Source organism: Artemia franciscana, chromosome 13 (assembly GCF_032884065.1).
Source record: "Artemia franciscana chromosome 13, ASM3288406v1, whole genome shotgun sequence".
In the NCBI taxonomy this organism is placed as follows: Eukaryota; Metazoa; Arthropoda; class Branchiopoda; order Anostraca; family Artemiidae; genus Artemia; species Artemia franciscana.
In genome coordinates this window covers 10,670,633-10,696,562 of record NC_088875.1, presented here as the reverse complement: position 1 = coordinate 10,696,562, position 25,930 = coordinate 10,670,633, and the positions used below count along the sequence as shown (strand labels likewise).

Sequence of the window (25,930 nt, the reverse complement as noted above, 5' to 3'; positions counted from 1 at the left end):
ACTAATAAAAACGTTCGTAAATAAAATTAAATTTCTAGTGACCATGTTAAGTAACCAAAAAAATTGGAGAGCAACTAGGCCCCCTCCCCCGCCCTTTTTCCCAAAATCGCCTCTTTATGAATGAAAAAAGAGGAAACTTTAACAGAAAGCATTTTAATACCGAAAACTAGGTATATTTTCTTTTTGAAAAATTAAGTTTCGCCTAGATGTATTAATGTTTGTTTCAGAAACAATATTTGAATTTCAAGCTTTAAAATCGAATTCAAATTTTATTACTAATAACTAAATTTGAAAGGTTCTCACGTTTTTACTTTTTGTATATTTGTTTGTAAGTAAAGTGATACTCCTGGGACAAAAATACTTTCCCGAAGTAAGTATAGACTTAAACAACAAGCTATTGTTTGTTTAAACATAATTTTGCCAGACTCAGAAGCAAAACGAAGGCAGAGTGATCTGTTTCCCGAGAAACTGAATTTCTTCGTTAGTCTAGACGAGATACATTGGTCGCTCAGCATCAGGTTTGCCACCTATGGCATGAAATCATGTATCATTTGTAAGACTGTTCGTGTCACTTAACCAAAAGCCACTTAATCAAAAAAAAAAAAAAAAAAATAATAATAAGGAAATTTCTTTTTAATTATTTCTTATTTTTAAAATTCTACAATTTCTCGCAATAAAAATAACTTTTGACATTTAGCCAACTTCACAATTTTTAAAATTTTAAAACTTCAACGCTTCAAATTTCAGTATTTTTAAATTTTGGAATTTGTTTAAAAATGTGAATCTCTAGATTGTTATATTACTTTTAAACCTTTTTTTTTAGAGTTTCAGTTACTACTGATAACCGACCTTTGCTTAGTTTCTGTCTTAATATTCGTTACCATGAACAGTTTGTGGTCCGGTGTAGTCCACCCAAAAAATTCCTTGGAATATCCCCCAATGCAGAAAATTTCCCCAGACAATACTTCCTGAAAGTTTCCCCCCGTGGAAAACTCCCCCTCCCTTTCGTGGAAAATCACCAACCGCTGAAAATTTTCCTGAAAAATTCCCCCACGGTTAATACCCCCCTCCACCATCTCCCCTGGAAAATTCACCCCCTCTCCTGGAAAATCCTCCCCTGGAAAATTCTCCCCAGATGTAAAATCGAGCAGCGAAAGGGATATTCAGACAAATAAAAAGAATGAAGAAAAGAAAGTATTGTGCAAATTCTATCTGAATTCCAAAATAAATATAAAATATATGGTTTAGAATCAAACAGTTTATGGTAACGAAATGTAGAGAACGACTAGGACTGGTAGTAACCACTGTATCAAAAAAGGAACTTGGTAAAAATTAATATAGCAAAAGAATTCGTTCTTTTACTGCTTTAAATACATAATGTTCATTAAGTTTAATGTTACACGTCAAACACCGCGAGCCTGAGAAAATTGGCCTGATTTCTAAGAATTGGGTAAAATACCTCCAAAAGACAAGTGATAGTAATGACAATCACACCGTTAAATTGAGTATATTAGAGAACCCTACTGTGGAGGTTTAAAGCTCCTATTTGCAAAAATGTGGAATTTTATATTTCTCCCTGAAAAATGATCATACATGCGTGTTTATTTGTTTCTTTTATGAGGTAAATTCTAATAGCAATATCACTCAAATCAGTCTGTAAAATTTTTTAATCCGTTGCATCTTCCTAAACATTTTGGCTAGTGACGACTCTGGTTGGCACCAGGCCAAGTCTATGGGAAGTATTTACTCGTACTTCTTAGTGCCAGCCTCTTATCTCTGTGAACTTTCATCGTAGGGCAATTCTTCTACAGTTGCCAGTGGTTACATTTTTTCAGATTATTTTCTTTAACCTCTACCCTTTCCTGCTTTCATAAATTATAGCCCAAAAGCACGAAAAAAGAAATGTAAAATTAATTTAAATAATATATAATGTAAAAATATACTTACCATTTTTCTCATTTGCTGCTCAATTTTGCATGGGAGGGAAGTTTTCTTGGAGGGGGGATTTTTCTGAGGAAAATTGGCACAGGGAACTTTCCGGGGGGATGACGCTTACCACTGAACAGTTCAAAATTTCTTAACACTGTGACTGTCACCAGAAATACATGACCTTCTTTTTTTTCCTAGATAAAAAGCTCAAGGATCCTCAGACCTGTCACATTTGACTATGTAATTTCATTAGTATCTCATGTCTTTTTGATGGTTTTTCTCATGTCTTTTTGAAGAGGTTTCTCCTATTTTTTATGGCTATTGAAATTTTCTTAAAAAAAATACAACTTTTGATAAACAGCTTTAAACTTCAAAATTATAACAGCTTCAGATAAGTTACATATATATTATATTATATTATATATTACATTATTATATTATATATATTATATTATATTATATGTTATGTTATATTATTATATTATTATTATTATTATATATATATATATATATTATATTATATATATTATAAGTTATATGATACTTCAGGTAATTATAACAGCTTCAGCATAAAAATTTGATTCTTTAGATGGATTAAATAAAAAAAAAAAGTTTTTTTCAACTGAAAGTAAGGAGCGACATTAAAACTTAAAACGAACGGAAATTACTTCGCATATGAAAAGGGCTGCTTCCTCGTCATCGCCCCGCTTTTTACGCTAAAGTTTGACTCTTTCTCTCAACTCTTCTTTTTAAAACAGTAAAAAACTTTAGCGTAAAGAGCGGGGCGTTGATGAGGAAGCAGCCCCTTTCGTATACGAAGTAATTAGATACAATAACCATTACTATATGTAAACACTGGTGAAAGTTTGTAACTTGCAGCCCCTCCCCCAGGGATTTTGGGGGATTAAGTCATTCCCAAAGACACAGTTATTATGGTTTTCGACTATGCCGAACAAAATGGATATCTCAAAATTTTGATCCGTTGACTTTGGGAAAAAATGAGCGTGGGAGGGGGCCTAGGTGCCCTCCAATTTTTTTGTCACTTAAAATGGACACTAGAACTTTTCATTTCCGTTAGAATGAGCCCTCTTCCGAAATTCTAGGACTGCTTGGTCGATACGATGACCCCTGGGAAAAAAAAAACAACAAACAAATAAACACGCACCCGTGATTTGTCTTCTGGCAAAAAATACGAAATTCCACATTTTTGTAGATAGGAGCTTGAAATTTTTGCTATATTGTTCTCAGATACGCTGAATGCGATGGTGTGATTCTATGACTTTTAAGAGGTATCTTCCCCTATTTTCCAAAATAAGGCAAATTTTCTCAGGCTCGTAACTTTTGATGACAAAGACTAAATTTGATGAACTTATGTATTTAGAATCACCATGAAAATTCGATTCTTTTGATGTATCTTTTAGCATCAAAATTTCGTTTTCTAGAGTTTCGTTTACTATTGAGCCGGGTCGCTCCTTACTACAGTTCGTTATCACGAACTATTTGAGAGTAAGCATTATTTGACAGCTTATCCGAGGGCATCTCAAATGAAAGCAGTATCAGCTGTTCCAGCTATTATGAGCGTGTCCGAAAACTCAAGTATGCAGAATTAACTTCGCATCCGTCTAGAATTTTTTCGAAGAATTCTCAGTTCAGACTAGAATTTCATTTGTGATTATCGCAGGGTTATGACGTCAGAAAACCCTACGAAAGGATTCTACGAATTGCAGCATTTATCTCAGAGGTTTCTCAGAAGAAACTCAGGAAGACATTGGCGATCCATATCCAAAGCATAGTGAATGGGCCATCAAGCCATGGGAATTTAGTGTAGTTAAGTAGATTGATACTGTGTATCATACGCAAGAACAAAAAGAAAGAAAGAAATTGATGATTTATTATCCTTTCGTGGTTGGTTAGTTGAAATTAACAAATCCTCTGACAACACAGTTCCTTGCATTGGTGGCATCAAGATGCATTAACCCCTAGAACTACCACTTCTGAGTTGGCAGCACTAGCCAATATCCTACAAGAGCACTAGTTTTCTATTAGCAAAAAAAAAAATCAAACTAGTTTAAATGTATTTAACCCAAGATCTGAAAAGCTTACGATCAGCTTACAATTTACCTTTTCTCAAGTTAGTTTGGATAATCAAATTGTATTTAACCTGTATATAGCAGGTGAATAAGATTGACCCAGCCTAATTTTGTTCTTTAGTTCCTATTGTTACCAGAAACCTGACTGGCTTCTGACCAAAGAGAGTTCATTCGAAAAGAAAAAAAAAGGATATTTTTAATACAATAGCAATAAATTTTAAGCTACAAAAATCAATGGCTTTTTCACAATAAAGGTAAAAGAGAGACCTGAAGACACATTATACTGGATCCACAGAAAGTTCTTATATCTTTTTTTCCCATCTTCTCCTCCATCAGACAGAGCAAAAGAATGTCCAGTACCTCCATTAAATTTGCAGTAGTAGTAAAGTGATCAGGAGCTACATGGAAGCTGTTTTCCATCTCCAGGTCAATTTCTGTTTCTTCCCCCGCTACTGTTGAGTTGCTGTTGAGTTGCGACAAACGAAATTACGACTGTTTTTGAGGTTCAAAGAACAAATGACGAAAACAGCTTTCGGACTGAGTATTCAGAATTAACCCTACATCCGGATGCAGCATTTTCCGTGAAATAAGCGTTCGGACACGCTCTATAACTTCGAGGCAAATCGAGAGAGAATTTTCAGCAACAACACAATGGAACAGCAGCAAATCCTTTGTTGACAAAAGAGGATGATTGACCTACTGAATCAAACGGAACAGCAAAGCCGCATGAATAGGGTATGAATATGGTATGGTTAAAGCCTGCGGAATATTGACCGTCCCAGTTCGGCAAATCCTAGCCGAATGGTTAGCTGCGCGCTAGACTTGAAGTCCTTTCTTTGAGAGGACGAAGGTTCGAGTCCTGGTGGCTCAGGCTATTTGGCTTGGAAGGAGGGTCAGTGGCGCGACTCTGTAAGCTCAGCCAAGAATCAACCCGGCTTCAATTTGGTACCTGATGACATGGGGGGGGGGAGACACGGGACGCGTCGGATGATTTGCTCACAACCAGGCATTGCACTCCCGGCCAAAGGCAGAGAATCAGGAGATCAGTATCTGCGCTAGGCAGACCATTGCATATCGTAAGTAGACGAAAATAGTTTTGAGTAAGTTTAAGTGCGGAACATGCTTTCATGATTTTGTTACTATTTAAATACTTTTGTTAAATAATTTTGTTAAATACTGAACTTAGGTTCAGTATTTTGAAATAGGTGAGTTCTGAAGAATAAATGTTAATTTCTAGCCAATTAAAATATTAAAGTCAGGAGACACACTGGCCAACAAATGGAAAAGAATCAGAATAAACCATGGCATTCAAAATTAGCTATTTGTAAAGATTAATATAAACCTTTCATTATTTTTTGTCAAAGTAAAATATCTAGAAGATTACAAAACCATTTTTGTAGTTATTAATTTGCATTATATTCCTATGCTACTGTTTTTTTTTTCCATTTTTTGTCTTGTAAAACCGTAAGATTCTCTTGAGTGTCCCATTCCTATATTTTTTATTTATTTTCTTTATTTCCCTCACAAAATGAGGAGTACACTAAAATATAAGATAAAGAAAAAAAACAAAAAACAAATGATAACACGTACAATCAAAACCTATCAAATATTGATCAAATATCTAGTAACTATTGTTTGTTTTATTTTTGACTTGATTATTAATTTTAGCTTTCGTTTGTTTCCGAGTCATTTATTTATGCAGGGACATACGTGTTATTTTTTACTTTGAGTTTAGTTAAATTACCGTTGTTTAAGGTTTCCTATACTAATTCATAATTTCATGTATATCAAAGTCAAATATAAAACCATTATAACTCAAAATCAGCAAAATTTATTTTGAAAATCAGCTCGAGTTAGGTTTGGTGTATTGGAGGGAGCTGAGGCCCAATATCCCCCTTAGAAAGATCCCCCTTCCATTGTAGGTGACTGAGTGTGTGACAGGCCAATTCTTATTTCTTGAATATTATCTGCGTCTTAAGTTTGACTTGATTACATGTTTTATTAAAACAATTTATTCAGCATGTTTAATAAGTAAAACAATCTTCCCCTTCTCTGGCAAATATTACTCGAATATTTGCTAATTTTTTTATTTTTCTTATCACAGAGCGGAAAAAATGTTCGAATTTTAGTGGTACATAGGCTTTCAGTTTATATGGTTAAGGGGCTTAAATTCAGAACCTTGGGTCTCAGCTCCCCTCCAATACACCAAACCTAACTCGAACTGATTTTCAAAATAAATTTTGTTTATTTTGAATTATATTGGTTGTATATTTGACTTTCATATATATGAAAACAACAAAAAATGCCTAATTTGATATTTTTAATTTGATATTCAGAACTTTGGGTCTCAGCAGGATCGAAAGTGGAACTGTTGTAACAGAGATTTAGAAGCGGGGCAAGCAAAATTGGATATCACTTTATTAGTAAAATCTAAAAATGTCTTAGGACTGATGAGAGCTGCCAGAGTGGCAGTAATGACGTACGGAGGCGCATTCGCTCCTATAGATGCAGGTAGTCCTACAAAAAACGGTTAACATGGGTATTTATTTTAACCAAAAAGCCAGAGCAAAGTGTCGTTTTCAGTCATTTCGTGGTGCAAAATAACAATTCTAGCCAAAAGAAGATCAAAAAGCTATCCTGTCAAAATCCTGAAATAGTCAATTGATTTAGAATTATCGAACATACAAACACATATTGAATCTTCAGTTTCAAACGTATTAATGCTGCACAGTGACGCATCGGTTTCTAAGGGTGCAGGTAGTCCTACAAAATGATGGTTAATATAGACATTTATTTTAGCTAAAAAGACTGTCCCACAGCAAAGCGGTGTTTTTAGTTATTTCGTGGTGCAAATCCACGATGCTAGCCAAAAGAAGGCCAAAAATGTGTGAAAATTCAGATATAGTGAATTGATTTAGAATTATCGAAAATCTATACGCATATTGAGCCTCTAGCTTCAGAGGCATTAATGCTATACGACGGCGCATTGGTTTCTGAAGGTGCCAGTAATCCTATAAAATAACAGTTAACATAGACATTTATTTTAACCAAAAAGTCTGTCCCCCAGCAAAGCGGTGTTTTTCGAGTGGTTCCAACTTGTTTCATGCTGTAGAATTGAGTGATTTGTAAGCCAATACAGTAAAGTTCGTGTTTGATTATCAATTATCGGATCATAGTCCCATAGCATGTTCAATCACTTTACCATTTTTTGGTCATCAAGGTATATCTCTTGGTCCTTCAGCACCTCTACACCATTATGATCGGTCTAGAGTCGATTAAGCGCCTTCTACCGCGTCGGTAGATTCAATTCTGGATAGAATAAATATCCCTTTATATCATCCTTTCCAGGTGCCTCAAAAAGGGAAACGAATAATTCTAGATATGCACTGGTGCTAAAATTTCCCGCCACCTTGATGAATTGGTTGCTAGGGTCCCGGTGGAATTGAATGTTAGGGGCTCCTCAATGCGATTGAATACTATGGTCCCCCTACTTCGAATTGGTTGCTAGGGTTCCTACCTTTCTTTAATTCATGGTTCTTTTTTCTTATATTTTATCCTTTATAAGCTATGTTTACGTTTTTTCGTTTGTTGCGTTTTAATTGCCTTTTCTGTGTTTTATTTATGCTTGTGAATTTGTTCTTATTAATAAAATTTGTACGTAAAATAATAACCATAATTCTATGTATTACTTGTTCCAGGACGAATCTTCAATATGTAATCATTTACATAATGAAATATCGAAAACCCATGCTGTGTAACATCTGCTATATAACTCAAGCTGTCTAACTCAAGTTAGAAAATTAATAGCATGGTAATGGGCAGGTGTATCTAATGAAGCAAAATTCAAAAGGACTGGGATGTTTGTGCTCTCATGTGGAAAGGGTTGGAAACATGCTATCAATTTAATCATTCTAGTAAGCACGAACAAAAGATTCTCCTTGCGTGCAATAGGTTATCATGTAGAATGTATTTGCTGAATCAAAATATTGGAAAGACTTGTCGGTCCAGATGTCCAAGGCACAGTTCCATTGGAGGGAAATGTCTTTTCAAATCCTAATATGGGCAAATTTTTTTAGAATATAAAGAAATCTTGAGAAAAACGTATCGAAAGAAAATAAAATCTAAAAAAAACCTTGAAAGAAAAAGAAATCATGAAGAAAAAACGCCTAGAAAGAAAAAATGCTTAGAAAGAAGAAAAAACACCTTGAAAAAGAAAAGAAATCATGAAGAAAAATCTCTTAAAGTACTATTTAAAATTGATGTGTGGTCCGTCATTACGTAACTTACCACGTGTGCGCTTTCGTTACATAAGATCCCATGTATGTGCTGACATTACGTAACACCCACCTATGTCCCTTCGTCATTACATAGCACCCACGTGTACCCGCGTCATTACATAATATCCCACGTGTGCGCTGTCGTTATTTAACAATCATCTTTGCACTATCATTAAGTAGTGCCCTCGTCCACCCCCGTCATTATGTAACATTCAGGTGCAAGATTGCGTCACATCCCATGTGTGTGTTGCCATTTCGTGCCATATCACGTGCGCGTTGCCATTACGTAACATCCGTGTGTGCACCGTCATTACGCAACACCCAAGTTTGTGCTGTCATTACGTAACACCCTGTGTGCCACCCAGTCATTACGTAACACCCGCGTTTATACCGTGCTCAGTTACAAGGCTCCGCACAGACTCCTGAAGTCTAGCATGTTACGCTAGATTGTGTCACCCTCAATAAATCTATCAAGTCACGCAAGATTGCATGACCCTCAACTGCAATTATGTAATTAACACCTGTATCTCTTAGAAAACATTCACTATGACGTAACAGACACCTGCTGGCTCTCATGGAATGAAGGAATAGAGTCCCCATTAAAAGCAGGGATAGGGATATCACGGAGTCCAGGGATAGGGACGTCACGGAATTCATTGAGCGGATGCTACTCACACGATTTTGTCTTTTGTTTTGCCATCCTTTGCAATGTTTCATACAAGGCATTTTCTGACTTTTTCTTTATGTTTCTAGAAGCCTAAAAATTGAAAAGAAAAGTCAAAATACGACATTTAGTTAAATTAAAATAAAAAATTAATTATTTTTAATTAAAAAAGTTAAAATAACAAAAGCTAAAATACTTTTCTTGCACATAAGAAAAGTTAAAAAAGTTGAAATACAATGTTTCTTTGTTATAAAATACAATGCGTGGAAGAATAAAGAAAATACAAGTTAATGTAGCAGTTAAGATGAGATTAATTCATGATGTAATACACATCCGATAATACACTATACTATTCCCCTTAATAGCTCTTTGGCCAAAGTTACTGCCTGATTAAAAGATGATGTTGACTTTAATTAAGTATAGACTGAATTTTAAAATTGATTTACATGGGGAAATCTTTATAGGAACAGAAAAAAGCTTAAACGGCTCAATTAAGAATAATTCAAACAAAGAATCTTCATGGCGCGACCTGTAGGATAGTTATAAGAGTGATCATCTAGGATTAAGAAGTTCACGAAATACCAGCCAGAGACCGAAATAATAATCAAAGGTTGAGAAAAACAAAAGTTGACTAAAGCCTTGATATCCCCCCATCCAATGAAAATGATATGGTATCTTTGAGAGTCACACTAAACAAGTTTCTATATCCAGTGAGATTCCTCGAAATGCATTTGAAACTAAGATCCTTTGACTTTTTTAATCCTGATTGACTAATTGTACTTTGTAGATGGAGGTCCAAGAAGGGGGGACTTAAGTCCTTCAGGAGTGATCGAAGAAGATATTGAAGAAGAAATTACAGGTAAGAATTATAAAATTTGATTTACTCCCTTAAAGAGGTAATGGTATACAGGGACTCGGCCACTCTGTACGGTTGCCAAATTGACCAATCCCTGTATTAAACAAGATAGCTTCAGTACACAGAAAGAAAAACAAAAAGTACGAGACATTGGACCATTAGCTTGGCCGATTAATTTCCAACACCAGATCTAGATGAGAATTCTCGCTTAAAATAGAGACATTTTCAAATTACTCGGTTCGGATTTAGCATTTCTTATTTAAAAAAAAAGAAGAGATTCTGCGCCTCTGCCATTGGCTCTACGCATGTTCCTATTTGAGAATAATGAACAAGCCTGACTTTGATATCCATCAACCCACTTCAAATTTAATACAAAATAAGTAACAACAAGCATCAGAAACTTTGAAGAATTCCAACTTTATCAAAAATAATTAAAAACAAGTTTGGAGAAAGAGTCTCACATCGCAGTTCCGACATTACAGACAAGCATTGTTCTGGCAGACTATGCATCGACCTTGAATTGGAGCTGGCTCAATGACGTAAACAGTAGCTTTTTCAATAAAGTATGAATCACTCCATGCCCCTTTCTCCCTCTGTTGACTGAACGTAAAGTTTTTTTTTTCTCAAAAAGCTCTCAACTGCTTCTCTCAGATACACTAGCTATGAATTTTCTCTGTCATCGTTTTCATCAAGGTGGGAGTAAAGTTCTCGAGCTACTGCACTAAGAAAATACATTCATTTCTGAACTATCATCCATTGCCATTCAAATGCATCTATAGCAAAAAACATTATCTATAAGTTCAGGATACAGCCCAATTATTATAGTTTTTCAAGGTCCTGTGCAATTGCACCCCATTTAAATCAACCTTGGGTCAGCTCAAACTCGCTTCAACTTAACCTTCGTTTAAATCAACCCAGGTTTAACTCAACCCCGTATAACTTAACCACATTTAATCCAACCCCCAAGCAACTCAACCTCAACTTTTTGCTTAAATTTTAAGAAATATTACTTAAGCTTGCTATTTTTATATTGAACAAAAATTTGAAATAGATTTTAATCATAGTTTTTACTATAGAGCTTTCGATGGACTGGTAGGGGAACTGTTATTTAAATGAGTGTATTGAAAATCTACATAATTTTCGTCCTTCTGTAAGACTGAAGCCATCCAGACCCACATCCTGTCACAATCTCGAATTATTCTTCTAATATTTATTGTTCCTTGTAAGCTAGGCTGGTAAGTTGTTCTTGTCACTAAATAAACATTTTAAGCCTACTTCATCCTACAGTCCTGTATTCCCTCAAATTTCCCCCCTTGGTCCTGTAAGCCATTAATTTGTGCCCTTGGCCGTGTCTGAGACATTGCAGACACCTTAATTTAGACCTTAGATCCTCCTATGCATCCAGAGGCTCTTAGAGCATCCAAGAAGAGTCACCAGTCATCTCTCATCGCTACAACCGCTCAGACATCTTTCCATTCGGTTTAGATAGAGACATTGAGATTTGTGTGTTCAGCCCTATAGCTGCGTCGTAGGGTGTTCATGGAGCATCCTCTTCTTCTGGTACCACGTGGATACAACAGAAGGACGACCTTCGATAGTTGAGTTTCGGGCATGCAGATCATACGACCGAGGTATCTCCACTTCCTATATTTGATTACTTCAGTTATCAGGGGTTGAAATGTGTTCTGTCGTTCAGTGGCTTTCTTTGACCTTTGGGACAAGCAGATATTTAAAATGCACCTTACAGAAATGTTTTTGAACGCGAGGAGTTTCTTTTCAAGCTCTATATCTAGGTGCCAAATTTAAAAACCATAGCAAACGGTTGAGAAGATGTTGCTGTTGAACAGTCCTTAGCTTAGGTCGGAGAGAGTACATCTGCCTGCGCCAAGTTAGAGAAAATTTTTTTAAGGATTTAATAGCCTGGCTGATTCTTGTTGCTGACATGATCCCGAATTGTCAATGGTACTTCCTAAGTACTTGAACTCCACGAATTGCTCTGTTGTGTGGTTATTGCAACGTAGGTCTAGTGGAGATCTAATGTTCGCCATGCGGTTTTTGTTCTGCTGGTATTTATCTAAAGGTCAAAAGGTTCGGCAGCGTCTCCGACTTTAGAAATCAACATCTCTGAGTCTCTTGGTATCCAACTGGATTCCATGTTTGTTGCAGGTCTGGAGAATATCGATGATGATTCTTGCGGATAATTATATATTTTTCATTGTAGAGACGTCCTTTTAAAAATCTGGATGCATATAGCGTCACATCTTTGATTTATTTCAACATGTTTTGACATTTTAGACTTAATAGTTTAAGCCGCTCCTGAGGTATTACAGACGCATTTTTTGACAACCTGAATGCAAGTAGTGCCTTTTAACTAACTTTTTATAAAATGAAAGTTTCTACATTATACTCTTAGCCATTTCTGAGACATTGAAGAAGCGCCTTTATGACAACTTGGACGCAAATATTGTCTCTCGGTTTAGCTCAAAATTCCTCAGTATTCCTTTAAAGTTTAAATAAAGCCCGTTGCTGCTCCTGAGGAACTTTAGACATTCCCTTTCGAAAAACTAGATGCACGAAGTTTCTTTTTGACTTGTTCTAACATTTCGTGAAATTTTTTACTTGAAACCCTTAGCCCTTCGACGAATATTGCATAAACGCTGTTTTTACAACCAGGATACATGTTGTGTCTTTTGATAAGGGCAATAGCCGTTCTTAAGAAAATGAAGATATGCCTTTTTGACAACATAAGATGTTGTCTTTTGATTGGGTTCAACATCTTCCTCAACATGCTCTGAAAGTTTTAATTTAATATCTTTAGCTGTTCTTAAGATATTGCAGCTCTTATCATAACCTGTATGCACATAATGTCAGGGGCGTAATTTACTATGGTTTAGTTTCTCCAAAAATCTTTTCAAAACTAAGATAAGTCTGCATAATTCAAGCATCCACAGAAATTGGTCGTTTTTTTAAGTATTCCTTTACTTTTACGGTACTACATGGCTCATTTTTCAGTTTTAACTATCATTTTCACTGGATTTGGAAATTCGGCTCCAAGTACGCCCCCCCTCCAGGATTTTGACGAAATTACGTCACTGCATAGTACCTTTTGATTTAGTTTTCAACATACTCTGCAAGCATAAACTCAATGCCCATAGCCATTCCCGAGATATTTCAAGTACGCTCTTTTGAAAACCTGGACACACATCATGCCTTTTGATTTAGTTCAATATCCCCTCAATATGCCCTAAAAGTTTCAAATTAAAACCTTTAGTCGTTCATAGATATTGCAGATACGCCCTATTGACGACATGGATGCGCATAGTTTCTTTTGATTTAGTTCAACGTTCCCCTCTACATGCCCTGAAAATTTTAACTTGATGCAGTTAGTACATATTGCGTTTTAATTTAATTAGCACAATAGCACTGCTTATCAAAACATCAAAAAGTGTACTTTTCTTTTTTCTCTAACTCAAGAGTGGGTTAAACTAAAGTTGTTTCTCTCGTACCCGGGTCGTCCTTCTCTGTGTATATAAATCAGAAAAGCAGCTTGCTAATTTCAGTTCCCAAAACATTTAAAGGTACAGTACCTATAAACAGGGGTGTCCATATCCGCGACTGTATCCATATTTTTTTTTTTTTTTTGGGGGGGGGGGGGGGGTACAAAAGGATTAAAAAAAATTAAAAACGCGTCAATTTTTTTCGTTTTTGTTACATTTTTACAGGTTGGATAAACATTTCAGGGGGGAGGCTTAAGATGATATATAATGCGTAGTATTTACAGCAATTTTGTGTTTCAGTGTTTTTCGGATGATTTAAAGTGTAGTGCTTACAGCACTTTTGTGTTTCAGTGTTTTTCGGATGAATTAAAGTGTAGTGCTTACGGCACTTTTGTGTTTCAGTGTTTTTCGGATGATTTAAAGTGTAGTGCTTACAGCACTTTTGTGTTTCAGTGTTTTTCGGATGAATTAAAGTGTAGTTCTTACAGCAATTTTGTGTTTCAGTGTTTTTTGGATGATTTAAAGTGTAGTGCTTATAGCACTTTTGTGTTTCAGTGTTTTTCGGATGAATTCAAGTGTAGTGCTTACAGCACTTTTGTGTTTCAGTGTTTTTCGGATGAATTAAAGGGTAGTTCTTACAGCAATTTTGTGTTTCAGTGTTTTTCGGATGAATTAAAGTGTAGTGCTTACAGCACTTTTGTGTTTCAGTGTTTTTCGGATGAATTAAAGTGTAGTTCTTACAGCAATTTTGTGTTTCAGTGTTTTTTGGATGATTTAAAGTGTAGTGCTTACAGCACTTTTGTGTTTCAGTGTTTTTCGGATGAATTCAAGTGTAGTGCTTACAGCACTTTTGTGTTTCAGTGTTTTTCGGATGAATTAAAGTGTAGTTCTTACAGCAATTTTGTGTTTCAGTGTTTTTTGGATGATTTAAAGTGTAGTGCTTACAGCACTTTTGTGTTTCAGTGTTTTTCGGATGAATTCAAGTGTAGTGCTTACAGCAATTTTGTGTTTCAGTGTTTTTTGGATGATTTAAAGTGTAGTGCTTACAGCACTTTTGTGTTTCAGTGTTTTTCGGATGAATTCAAGTGTAATGCGTACAGTGTTATTCGGATGAATTAAAGTGTAGTGCTTACAGCACTTTTGTGTTTCAGTGTTTTTCGGATGATTTAAAGTGTAGTGCTTACAGCACTTTTGTGTTTGAGTGTTTTTCGGATGATTTAAAGTGTAGTGCTTACAGCACTTTTGTGTTTCAGTGTTTTTCGGATGATTTCAAGTGTAGTGCTTACAGCACTTTTGTAGTGATTATGCTAATTTAGCAGCTAAATACACGTATTTTCACTTTTTAGCAAAAATTGTTCTTTTATCTCTAGCTAGATGTAAAACACTTTAAAAAAAAGAGATCTAGAGAGAGAGACAGAGAGACAGAGAGAGAGAGAGAGAAAATACAGTTAGCGTTTTAAAGCTCACCTTCATAAATGTTGTTGAGTAAAGTTAGATGGTGTTTTTTGTATTTTCTTTTCTCAGACACGAAACTTAGCCTCTTATCGGTTTTTCGTTTTAAATAGTAATTACAAAAGGCTTACTTTCTAGAAATAGTAGGTTCAGGAACATAGAGAAGTATTTAACGGAAGTAAAAAAAAGGATTATATTTTCTAAATAACAAGATGATTTGTGGTGGTGGGGCTCGAGCAGGAAATATAACAGGTAGTGAGTATAGTACTTTATATTTCGTAAAAAGTTGAAATAGCATTGAATCAAAGACCGAAAGTTCGTTCAACAGGGTGTTTAATATTAAGACGGTTCGAAAAGCTGTTTAATAAATTGAATATACAGCATAAATTCCATAGCAGAAAAACTGAAAAACACAATATCACTAAGAAAACAATCCCATAAATCATAATAAAAATTATTTTATATTCTAACTTAGTTGAAGCCTAATCAAACTTCAACTGTAATGTATTTTAAATGTGTTTATGCGTTTCGGCTTTAGATTCCATTGACGACTTGCTTCTATTTTAGAGCCCCCTCCTCTACCAACAACTTCTCGGCCCACCCCAGCACCTGTAACTGAAAGACCACGGTTTTCAGCAGTACCTCCAAGAATACCAGACCCCAATGTATATGACTTCAATGGTCCTTGTGCAGACTACAGGCCAGGGGAAGATGACCTACAAGCTTTTGATTTTATTCGTCAGTTCAGGCTTGATATGGGACTACTTCAGGGAGGAATGCCTGGGGTGACAAGCGTTGAAGGATCCAGTGCTATCCAAAAGGCTTATAAATTAGACCGCACAGCTGATATAGTTATACCAACCAGGTTAGTACCATTAATCCAGCCCATAAAGTTAGAAAACAAAACGGGGGTATGACAAGTTACACGCTATACTTTTTCTTCTCTTTTTTGGGTTGGCAAAAATCTAAACTTCGTCTCACAAGTTTTTGAATTTTTTTTTAACTGTATTCTGCCATAATTTGGGCCAAATATTCATGGTAAAAAAAAGGGTATGACATTAGACTTTACAGTCTGTACCAGCGGTGCTGATCTCCGTTTCTTAGCCCTTCAGCCAGGAAGTACAATGGGGGGTTTAGGGCCAGCCATCCTTTTATTTTTATTCTTCTTGTATGGATTGCTATAGAGATGTATGGATTGTTATAGAGACGCTTTCGCGCAATCTCATCACCGGAATCAAATTTTGGAATTGATCAGAAACCGTGTTGGCATATATTTTTGTCCATACATGAAATGATTTTTGAAGAGACAATAAATAGAAAAAACCTCTATAGCTCCCAAGAAAACTGTGTATAAGGTCTTTTAATTGTTCATAGAATGGGGATCGAGATTAAAAAAAAAAAAATTAAGAGTCATTTAAAAACTGACATTTAAAGAAAGCGAAGGAAGGTTGCACTGTGTTTCCCCTATAATTGCCTTCCAGCTCTTTAGTTGGGGTGGTCATAGTTTGAATTGTTTGCGTGCATGTATACAAATTTGTTAGACTAGTATGTTAGAAACCTTTTTATTTTCTAGTTTTTTTGCAAGCCAAATCATTGTACCGCATAGTGCAAGTACCAATCCCCTGACGCACTGACTTCAGATGAGATTGCTATGCGTGGTTGGGGGCAAGCTGCGCTACGCTTTCCCCTATTTTGCCCCCTGATTTCCTAGGGCACCTATTAGGTACTGGGTCTACTCTGTTTGTGCTTGCAGAGTTACATTGCTGACCGCTGTTCCAAGCCAAATAATCTGCTACATCAGGGACTTGATCACATAGCCAAAGGAAATAGGATTGTATGTCCAGTGTGCCAACCAATCGGCTAGGACGTATGTTCGCAGAAAGTGTAATTTTTTGTTAGTTTTTTGTTTTCTGTCATTGATTTTGGTTTTTTTTTCCTGATAGTTTTTAAACTATGGGCTGATTTTAACGTAGAGTTGTCCTCGGTTTTCATCCACCCACTCATGCAGGCTTCCAAGAACTGAATGGCTAGTCTTTTTATATTTCAAAGGCCGGCCTCCTCTCTTCTTCTTCAGTAAACTATGCATTGTCATCATCAGGCCTGCCTCTCAATATGAACCAAGAAAAGTAGGTAAGTCAGGTATGCTAACAGTTCCAATTGAACTAGAAAAAAACATATAAAAGAAGTGGTTTTCAAATGAAAGTCAAAAGTGACGTCAAAACTGAACACAAAGATTTTTTTATCCAAAATGGAAGGGCGATGCCACCCTAGAAAATACTTGGAGATCAATCCCCCAACCGCATCTCTTTTAGAGCCATAAGTAATAAGTGACTTGCGTTTGTATTTATTCGAACTATAAAAAAGTTTTGATAATAATTTTTACACCAAAAGAATCCACTTTAATGGCAATTCTAGATGTGTAAAATCCATAAAGTTTATAATTATGCTTGAAAAACCGAGAACATAAAATTGTTTGAATAGTACCCTGAACATTGAGATTGATCAAATCACAATGTAAAATTCAGCATATCAGAGAGCCCTACTGCGAAGGTTTCAAGCCTCTATCTACAAAAATGCTAATTTTTTTCTGAGATGGGTTATCATAAATATTTTTTTTATTTGTTTGTCTATTCTTTTTTCCAGAGATTATCATATGGAGCCAGTGGTCTTATTAAGTTAGAACAGCGCATATTTGAAAAAAAAGAAAGTTTTATACCCCTTTCTAAGTAACAAAAGTGATTGCATCTCAAGAAAGCAGCATTTCCTAAAGTTTTGTGGCACACAACATCAATTTTGCCCCAAACAGGGTCAAAAAGCTATTGAGCGAAAACTCTGAGATGACCACAGAATCTAAAATTGTTGAAAAAATATATTAAACTTTTCCCAGTTTCAGAAAAGGTTGTGCCATGCGGTGGCGCATTCGTTCTTAAGGATGTACGTAGTCTATACAAAATAAACGGTTAAGAGTAAAAATTATTTTACAGCTTCTTCTATCGGAGTTGACTCATTTGAGGCTTGGTAAAATTACGTACGGTGTTATATGACTACAAATTCATTATTATGGAAGATAGATATTGGAAGGACATTAAGTTTAACATATATGAGAAGCCAAAAGAAATCTCCGAAACATGACGTTTCTCAATTTTCCAGAGAAGTTTGCTCACGCATGCGTGTTTTTTTCTCCCCAGGGATGATCGTATCAAGCCAAAGCAAATACTTCAAGATTGTTGAAAGAGGGCTCATCCGAACAAACAATTAAAAGTCTAGTGCCCTTTTTAGTAACAAAAGGGATAGTACCACAGGAAAGTCATGCAACATTTCCCTTATTAGTGCAAAAATGATGTTTTACTTTGTAAAATTTGATTTAAAACTTGAATAATGGCGTGACCCGTTCGGAGATTGAAATTCAAATTGAATTCAAGTCTGAGTCAAGCGTAGTTTTTTTTTTAAAGCAAGATTCATGCCACTCTGGCGTTACCAGTTTGATAACAACTGCACATATTCTTAGGTAAATTTAAATACTGTATGCCGAGGATTGATGCGACAAAATCCAGCATTTGTTTTCTCGTACTGGGTTTAGTTATTGCTGTCTGATTTTATTTGTATTCCAAATTTGTAAAAGGAACGAAATTAAGAGAATTTATACGAAAATCATAAGAACTTGTGAACGAAATTTAAGTATCGGGTGAGGTTAGACTATCTATCATGCTGGATTTTATTGCATAGGCCTCTAGACGGGCGACCTCGGGAATGAACATGCTTTGGGGGAACAGAAAAAGTACAAAAGTCTCATATCCAATAAACTAAGACTAGGACTTGTAACGAATATTCCTGAATAAAAAATAAATCATTTTTCAGCAATATACCTTCCATTTCTAATATTTAATTCAAGAAATTACCATTTACGATCCACGAAACAAATCTCATATCCTGGTTTTGTATAGTAGAGATCCCTGGTGGGTGCATTTCAAATTCTTTTTTCTCTAACTAGATTGGACGGACACTTTACGCTGTATCTGGTGCGACCAGAAACCTTACAAGTAATACTGAACATTGACTAGAGCACGATTTCTCACGGGATGAGATGGGCTCGGTAGAACCGCATCTTGAACACAGAGTCACATTTTTACACTTCACTGCTTTGTGACCGACTTGATGACAATTAAAACACTTTTTTGGCATGAAATTGAAGTGTTGAGAAGGCAGTCTTTCGTAACCTATTTTGACAGATTCACTCAAGAATGTCTGCAAATGAAGTTGCTTTTCAAAGTAAAATTTAAATGCCATAGATTTACCACACTGAACTACTTTAAAGCAGTTAAGAATACGTGTCATGACCTCGGGCACGTCTTTTTCTGGTGGAACACTTAACAATTGCAATGAAAGCTGGAGACTTCACTGACGCTGTTATATTTTGCTTTGAACTTTCATACTTTCAGCGATAGAATTAGGAGCATTTTGGCTTCACATGACAATTTTTCATTCGTTATCAATTATATCTTTGTTTCAATATCTTTAGAAGCAACAAGACATAGACGGTCTACAAATTGCTTCCTCTGTTCTGGCGAACACAACTTGGAACAGTTCTTCAAGACTACAGCATAAATAAGTGATTTTGCTTTACGCTGGAGTTGATTGGGAAGTGCGTGGGGGTTAGTAAAGCTAGATACTTTTCTGTTTGTTCGCCTTCTCCTAGATAAGCCTGTCAAGTTTTCGATTGAATTCATTAACTTCCGAGACCCTAGAAGCAGCAACAGCATCACCAATAACAGGTATGTCACTCGGCGAATATATTACAAATAATGGCATGACTCGTTTCTCTTTAGCCACTGTAGCAAACCATTTACATAAATCTAAAACATTATTATCGTCCTTTTGACATTAGGTTAATCTAGAACTGATCGCAAGCTCACCTTATAATACCTCTTTAGCTTTTAAAAGAGTACCTTGGGCGAAAAACTCACTGCCTTTCCGACAATTGTCTTTACTGAGTTCAAAACTAGGTTCAAGATAATCTTCTGTTCAGTCATACCTCCGAACTTTAATTTAGACAGATTCGCGCTTGGCTATTTACATGCCAAAAACTGTAAGCAAACCATACGTTTTTAAATAGTAAACAGCAGCACCTATACAACTAAATGAGCGCCATCTATAATAGCTGAAAATAGTAAGAATCTAATTATGTCAATGCCAGGAAAATGAGCTAGTTGTTTCAATAGATAACTTCAGGCAAATGTCAACTTTATGGGTGAATCTTAGTAAGGTAGGTTTAACCTAGCCCACTCAAGCATCCACAGATACACTCTATCAGTCAATCAAAGAAAATCAATGTAATCCAAATTGAACAATTTTCTCACTGTTTTCACTGGCTTCAAACAGCATGGGAGACTTATAAGGGTAGAAATTGAGACTAGTGTCGAAAACAACTCACCAACACCATCTAGGGCTTGGCCAACTTTGTTTGTCACTAAATTGCTGTCAAGATTTTCCTTGCTAGCCTAGGTCTACTTTGTTTGAATTGAATTTCAACATCAAATAATCCTTAAGGACGAACATGCTTAACCATCACCTACAGAGATATATAGTATTACGCATTCGTTATGCCAAATTTTCAACTCTTGACTTGTTTAATGAAGTCGTAAGGCACGACATTATGAAATGGGCTTGTAGTTTAAAATTGTAGTGTAAAATTTGATTTAAAACTTGAATAATGGCGTGACCCGTTCGGAGATTGAAATTCAAATTGAATTCAAGTCTGAGTCAAGCGTAGTTTTCTTTTTTAAAGCAAGATTCATGCCACTCTGGCGTTACCAGTTTGATAACAACTGCACATATTTTTAGGTAAATTTAAATACTGTATGCCGAGGATTGATGCGACAAAATCCAGCATTTGTTTTCTCGTACTGGGTTTAGTTATTGCTGTCTGATTTTATTTGTATTCCAAATTTGTAAAAGGAACGAAATTAAGAGAATTTATTCGAAAATCATAAGAACTTGTGAACGAAATTTAAGTATCGGGTGAGGTTAGACTATCTATCATGCTGGATTTTATTGCATAGGCCTCTAGACGGGCGACCTCGAGAATGAACATGCTTTGGGGGAACAGAAAAAGTACAAAAGTCTCATATCCAATAAACTAAGACTAGGACTTGTAACTAGACGGGCGACCTCGGGAATGAACATGCTTTGGGGGAACAGAAAAAGTACAAAAGTCTCATATCCAATAAACTAATATTCGTCCAATAACTTGTAACGAATATTCCTGAATAAAAAATAAATCATTATTCAGCAATATACCTTCCATTGCTAATATTTAATTCAAGAAATTACCATTTACGATCCACGAAACAAATCTCATATCCTGGTTCTGTATAGTAGAGATCCCTGGTGGGTGCATTTCAAATTTTTTTTCTCTAACTAGATTGGACGGACACTTTACGCTGTATCTGGTGCGACCAGAAACCTTACAAGTAATACTAAACATTGACTAGAGCACGATTTCTCACGGGATGAGATGGGCTCGGTAGAACCGCACCTTGAACACAGAGTCACATTTTTACACTCCGCTGCTTTGTGACCTACTTGATGACAAATAAAACACTTTTTTGGCATGTAATTGAACTGTTGAGAAGGCAGTCTTTCGTAACCTATTTTGACAGATTCACTCAAGAATGTCTGCAAATGAAGTTGCTGTTCAAAGTAAAATTTAAATGCCATAGATCTACCACACTGAACTACTTTAAAGCAGTTAAGAATACGTGTTATGACCTCGGGCACGTCATTTTCTGGTGGAACACTTAACAATTGCAATGAAAGCTGGAGACTTCACTGACGCTGTTATATTTTGCTTTGAACTTTCATACTTTCAGCGATAGAATTAGGAGCATTTTGGCTTCACATGACAATTTTTCATTCGTTATCAATTATATCTTTGTTTCAATATCTTTAGAAGCAACAAGACATAGACGGTCTACAAATTGCTTCCTCTGTTCTGGCGAACACAACTTGGAACAGTTCTTCAAGACTACAGCATAAATAAGTGATTTTGCTTTACGCTGGAGTTGATTGGGAAGTGCGTGGGGGTTAGTAAAGCCAGATACTTTTCTGTTTGTTCGCCTTCTCCTAGATAAGCCTGTCAAGTTTTCGATTGAATTCATTAACTTCCGAGACCCTAGAAGCAGCAACAGCATCACCAATAACAGGTATGTCACTCGGCGAATATATTACAAATATTGGCATGACTCGTTTCTCTTTAGCCACTGTAGCAAACCATTTACATAAATCTAAAACCTTATCATCGTCCTTTTGACATTAGGTTAATCTAGAACTGATCGCAAGCTCACCTTATAATACCTCTTTAGCTTTTAAAAGAGTACCTTGGGCGAAAAACTCACTGCCTTTCCGACAATTGTCTTTACTGAGTTCAAAACTAGGTTCAAGATAATCTTCTGTTCAGTCATACCTCCGAACTTTAAGTTAGACAGATTCGCGCTTGGCTATTTACATGCCAAAAACTGTAAGCAAACCATACGTTTTTAAATAGTAAACAGCAGCACCTATACAACTAAATGAGCGCCATCTATAATAGCTGAAAATAGTAAGAATCTAATAATGTCAATGCCAGGAAAATGAGCTAGTTGTTTCAATAGATAGCTTCAGGCAAATTTATGGATGAATCTTAGTAAGGTAGGTTTAACCTAGCCCACTTAAGCATCCACAGATACACTCTATCAGTCAATCCAAGAAAATCAATGTAATCCAAATTGAACAATTTTCTCACTGTTTACCATTCAGACAAACTTATGAGTGTGATGATTTAGGTGGGCAGTAACAGATAGTTGGATAAATATTGTGTATTCTCGTTTGTAGTTGGCTCCAAACAGCATGGGAGACTTATAAGGGTAGAAATTGAGACTAGTGTCGAAAACAAATCACCAACACCATCTAGGGTTTGGCCAACTTTGTTTGTCACTAAACTGCTGTCAAGATTTTCCTTGCTAGCCTAGGTCTACTTTGTTTGAATTGAATTTCAACATCAAATAATCCTTGAAGACGAACATGCTTAACCATCACCTACAGAGATATATAGTATTACGCATTCGTTATGCCAAATTTTCAACTCTTGACTTGTTTAATGAAGTCGTAAGGCACGACATTATGAAATGGGCTTGTAGTTTTCAATCGTTTTTTCCATGTTAAACCGCTGAAGATCAGTGCCCCTGCTAGGGGCCGCAATGTGGGTACGAGTGTCCCGGGTGCTGCCTCTGAAGTGGCGTCAAACTGATTGTGTCAATGCTCTGGTCTACTTATATTATGCAAGTGATGGGAGGGGGGGAATCGGCACAGTCTCCGGACTGTGAAAACCCTCTCTACGCCTCTACTGCTGATTCAACTCTTAGAAGTATCTTAATTCTCTTTGCTTATTATTCACTAACTGTAATATGTACATATGTTTTATCTTTTTTTATAGATCAATATTTCCACAAGGTTTGCCTCAGCAGTTCTCATTTATTTGTACATTCAGAACGCAGGAAGTTCCCCCAGTGCCATGGAGTATCATCAGGATTAATGATATTCTTCAAAGACCCCAGTTTCAGGTAAGCTGAATCTCCACCCAGAAATAGTGGAGAATTAGGTTTTAAGCAATATCCTTTTAGTAATGGATTGAGTAAGTATTGATGGACCTTTTGCACGCAGGCTACTATTTCACTAGCCATTATCTTGTTGGTAGTTTGCGAGCCATTTTTTAGTATCTTTTTTATCTACTTCTTTTTTTAAGGTTTTTCTTTACTTTCAAAGTTTAATTAAGTTCTTTCAAGAAATGTGGGCGGTATTTTCTGACAGCATAGATAAAAATCTTTAAATACTAGGTATCAATATTAAAATTTACTTTGGAAACTAAAAATAATGGCTCCCTTTGGTATTAATTTGTAGCAGTTTTCAATATTTCCTTGAGTGGCCGCAGGTTGGTACACTGGCAACCTCTACTTTGGGGCAATTAGGAACTAATTGGCAACACTTTTTATATAAAAATGGAAATTTTCCAGAATCTTCAACGCGTTCACTTTCCAAGAGCAAGTATAAATTGATGGCTAGTAGGCCATAACTCCAACTATCCGTACTTAAAGTCAAAACCGCACTTTTGTCTACTGGTATCTGGTATTCTGCCTTATTTAAAATATGCAGTTGTAAGATCGATGAGTTGATCAAGAAAATAGACTTGACAAATTATCGAAATGTCTGAACAACATAATCGAAACACGTGCTCTGCCTTTGACCTTCAAGTGAGACGAACTACTACAGTACGTTCAGATTTTTCCCTGGATGTAGCATGTGCTAAAGTGTGGAACATGCTTCCAAAAGAGCTGAGATGTAGGAGCTCCCTCGGATCTTTCAAAAATAATTTAGATAAATATTTAGTTAAAGGTGAATAAGTGAAAGATAAAAAAAGAAAGATAAATTAAATTAGATGAAGTTTAGTTTTTTTAGTATATTCAGGTGAGGTGGTTGTACGTCCGAGGAGGGAGGGGAACCCTATGGTTAAGATTAAAAAAAATTATAGAATGAGGAGGCGTGTGGTTGTGTCGAAGAGTGAAGTGGGAGTCGTACTGTGTGTTAGTGAAGAATCTTTTATGTTTATGGGTTTCAACGTGAGTTTTGTCACAGAGCAGTATACTTTAAGTTTAGTTATTTCCTTTTTTTAATTAAACCCGATTGAACCTTGAAAGCCTTGAAACCATGGTCCAATGGAAAACACAAGGGAGCCTTTATAAGAACGAGCTGTCCCCCAAAAAATTTCTTCCTAAATCTTCTGTGTACATAAAGTGGTTGCAGTTGCTTTTTACTGAAATTCACTTTACATGTGTTGACTTTAACAACGCACTTCAGAGAAGCTTGCAATTTCGTTTTTTATCTAGGTTTCAAATTTTTTGTTCTAATCAAATAAGACGAAATAGTTTCCAATTGAAAGTAAGGAGCTATATTAAAACTTAAAACGAACATATATTATTGTGTATATGGGACGACTGCCCCCTCATTAACGGAAATTTTTCATGCTGTAATGCTGAAAGCGTTTATGAGTGCAACAAATTTAGCAACAAATGTATATATATATATATATATATATATATATATATATATATATATATATATATATATATACATATATATATATACATATATACACATATATATTATATATATATATATATATATATATATATATATATATATATATATATCATGAAAAGAGAAATCACCAATGCAACAGCACAAAAAAAAAAAAAAAAAAAAAAAAAAAAAAAAAAAAAAAAAAAAAAAAAAAAAAAAAAAGAGAGAGACAGAAGGAGAAAAGGAAGACTGTTTTCCTAAATTAGTGATTAATATAGACCAGCACTTGAATGAGGCCTTAACCCTACTCATCCATACAATCACATAGGTCAAACAGCATAGCCATACACAATCAACCATAAAGAATAATCCATGGCCAGGCAGTCATGTCGTCAATAAGTATAAGTCGTCATTTACCAAACAATAGAAACAATAAAGACAAATAATTCAGAGGCAACAACCCAACACAAGGGCTCATCAGGAGAATACACTTGTCTATAGGGTTTCGCCACATTAAATTCTCTACCCAGCCAAGTGTTGTGGCTACCACAGAATATCCATGGCATCCCCGTGTCAGGTATCACCCCCAAAATACATGCCTATGAAAGAAAAAAAAAGCAAATGTAAAACAACCAAGTAACACCAAAACAAGCTTATCCTGTTAATATATCCCTCTTTTTAGCAACAATAGGTAAACTAAATATGATAAATTTTACCAAATCACATATATTAACACATTGCAAAAAACCTGAATGAACTAAACAATTATAGATGTGTGTTTACCATAATATTTTGTTATATTAAAAATACAGTCGTAATTACAGGATTTTCCTATCTTTTTTTTTAACTTTACTCTCGGTACGATAAACTTGCTTTATTATATGCAAGTTATATATTTTTATTAAATATAAATTCTATTGAATATAAGAGTAAGCTCTTTCAGCTATGAGTTTTTTCTTCTATTTTCCTCCTTCCTTTCATATTTCTTTTCTCTCTTTTTTCTCCTTTTTGATCTTTATTATTTTTATTTTTATGTGTTACTCTAGAAGTGTTTT

General features: G+C 35.5%; 1 protein-coding gene across 1 annotated transcript in view; it reads left to right on the top strand.

Annotated features, from left to right (window-relative positions):
• LOC136034504 (collagen alpha-1(I) chain-like) overlaps positions 1 to 25,930 on the top strand; it is a 104,926-nt gene that overhangs the window by 16,959 nt on the left and 62,037 nt on the right. Inside the window, exons 4-6 of the mRNA XM_065715723.1 lie at positions 9,748 to 9,819; positions 15,333 to 15,630; positions 23,236 to 23,362. Coding sequence (XP_065571795.1) covers positions 9,748 to 9,819; positions 15,333 to 15,630; positions 23,236 to 23,362 — 497 coding nt within the window. The remainder of the gene's footprint in view (positions 1 to 9,747; positions 9,820 to 15,332; positions 15,631 to 23,235; positions 23,363 to 25,930) is intronic.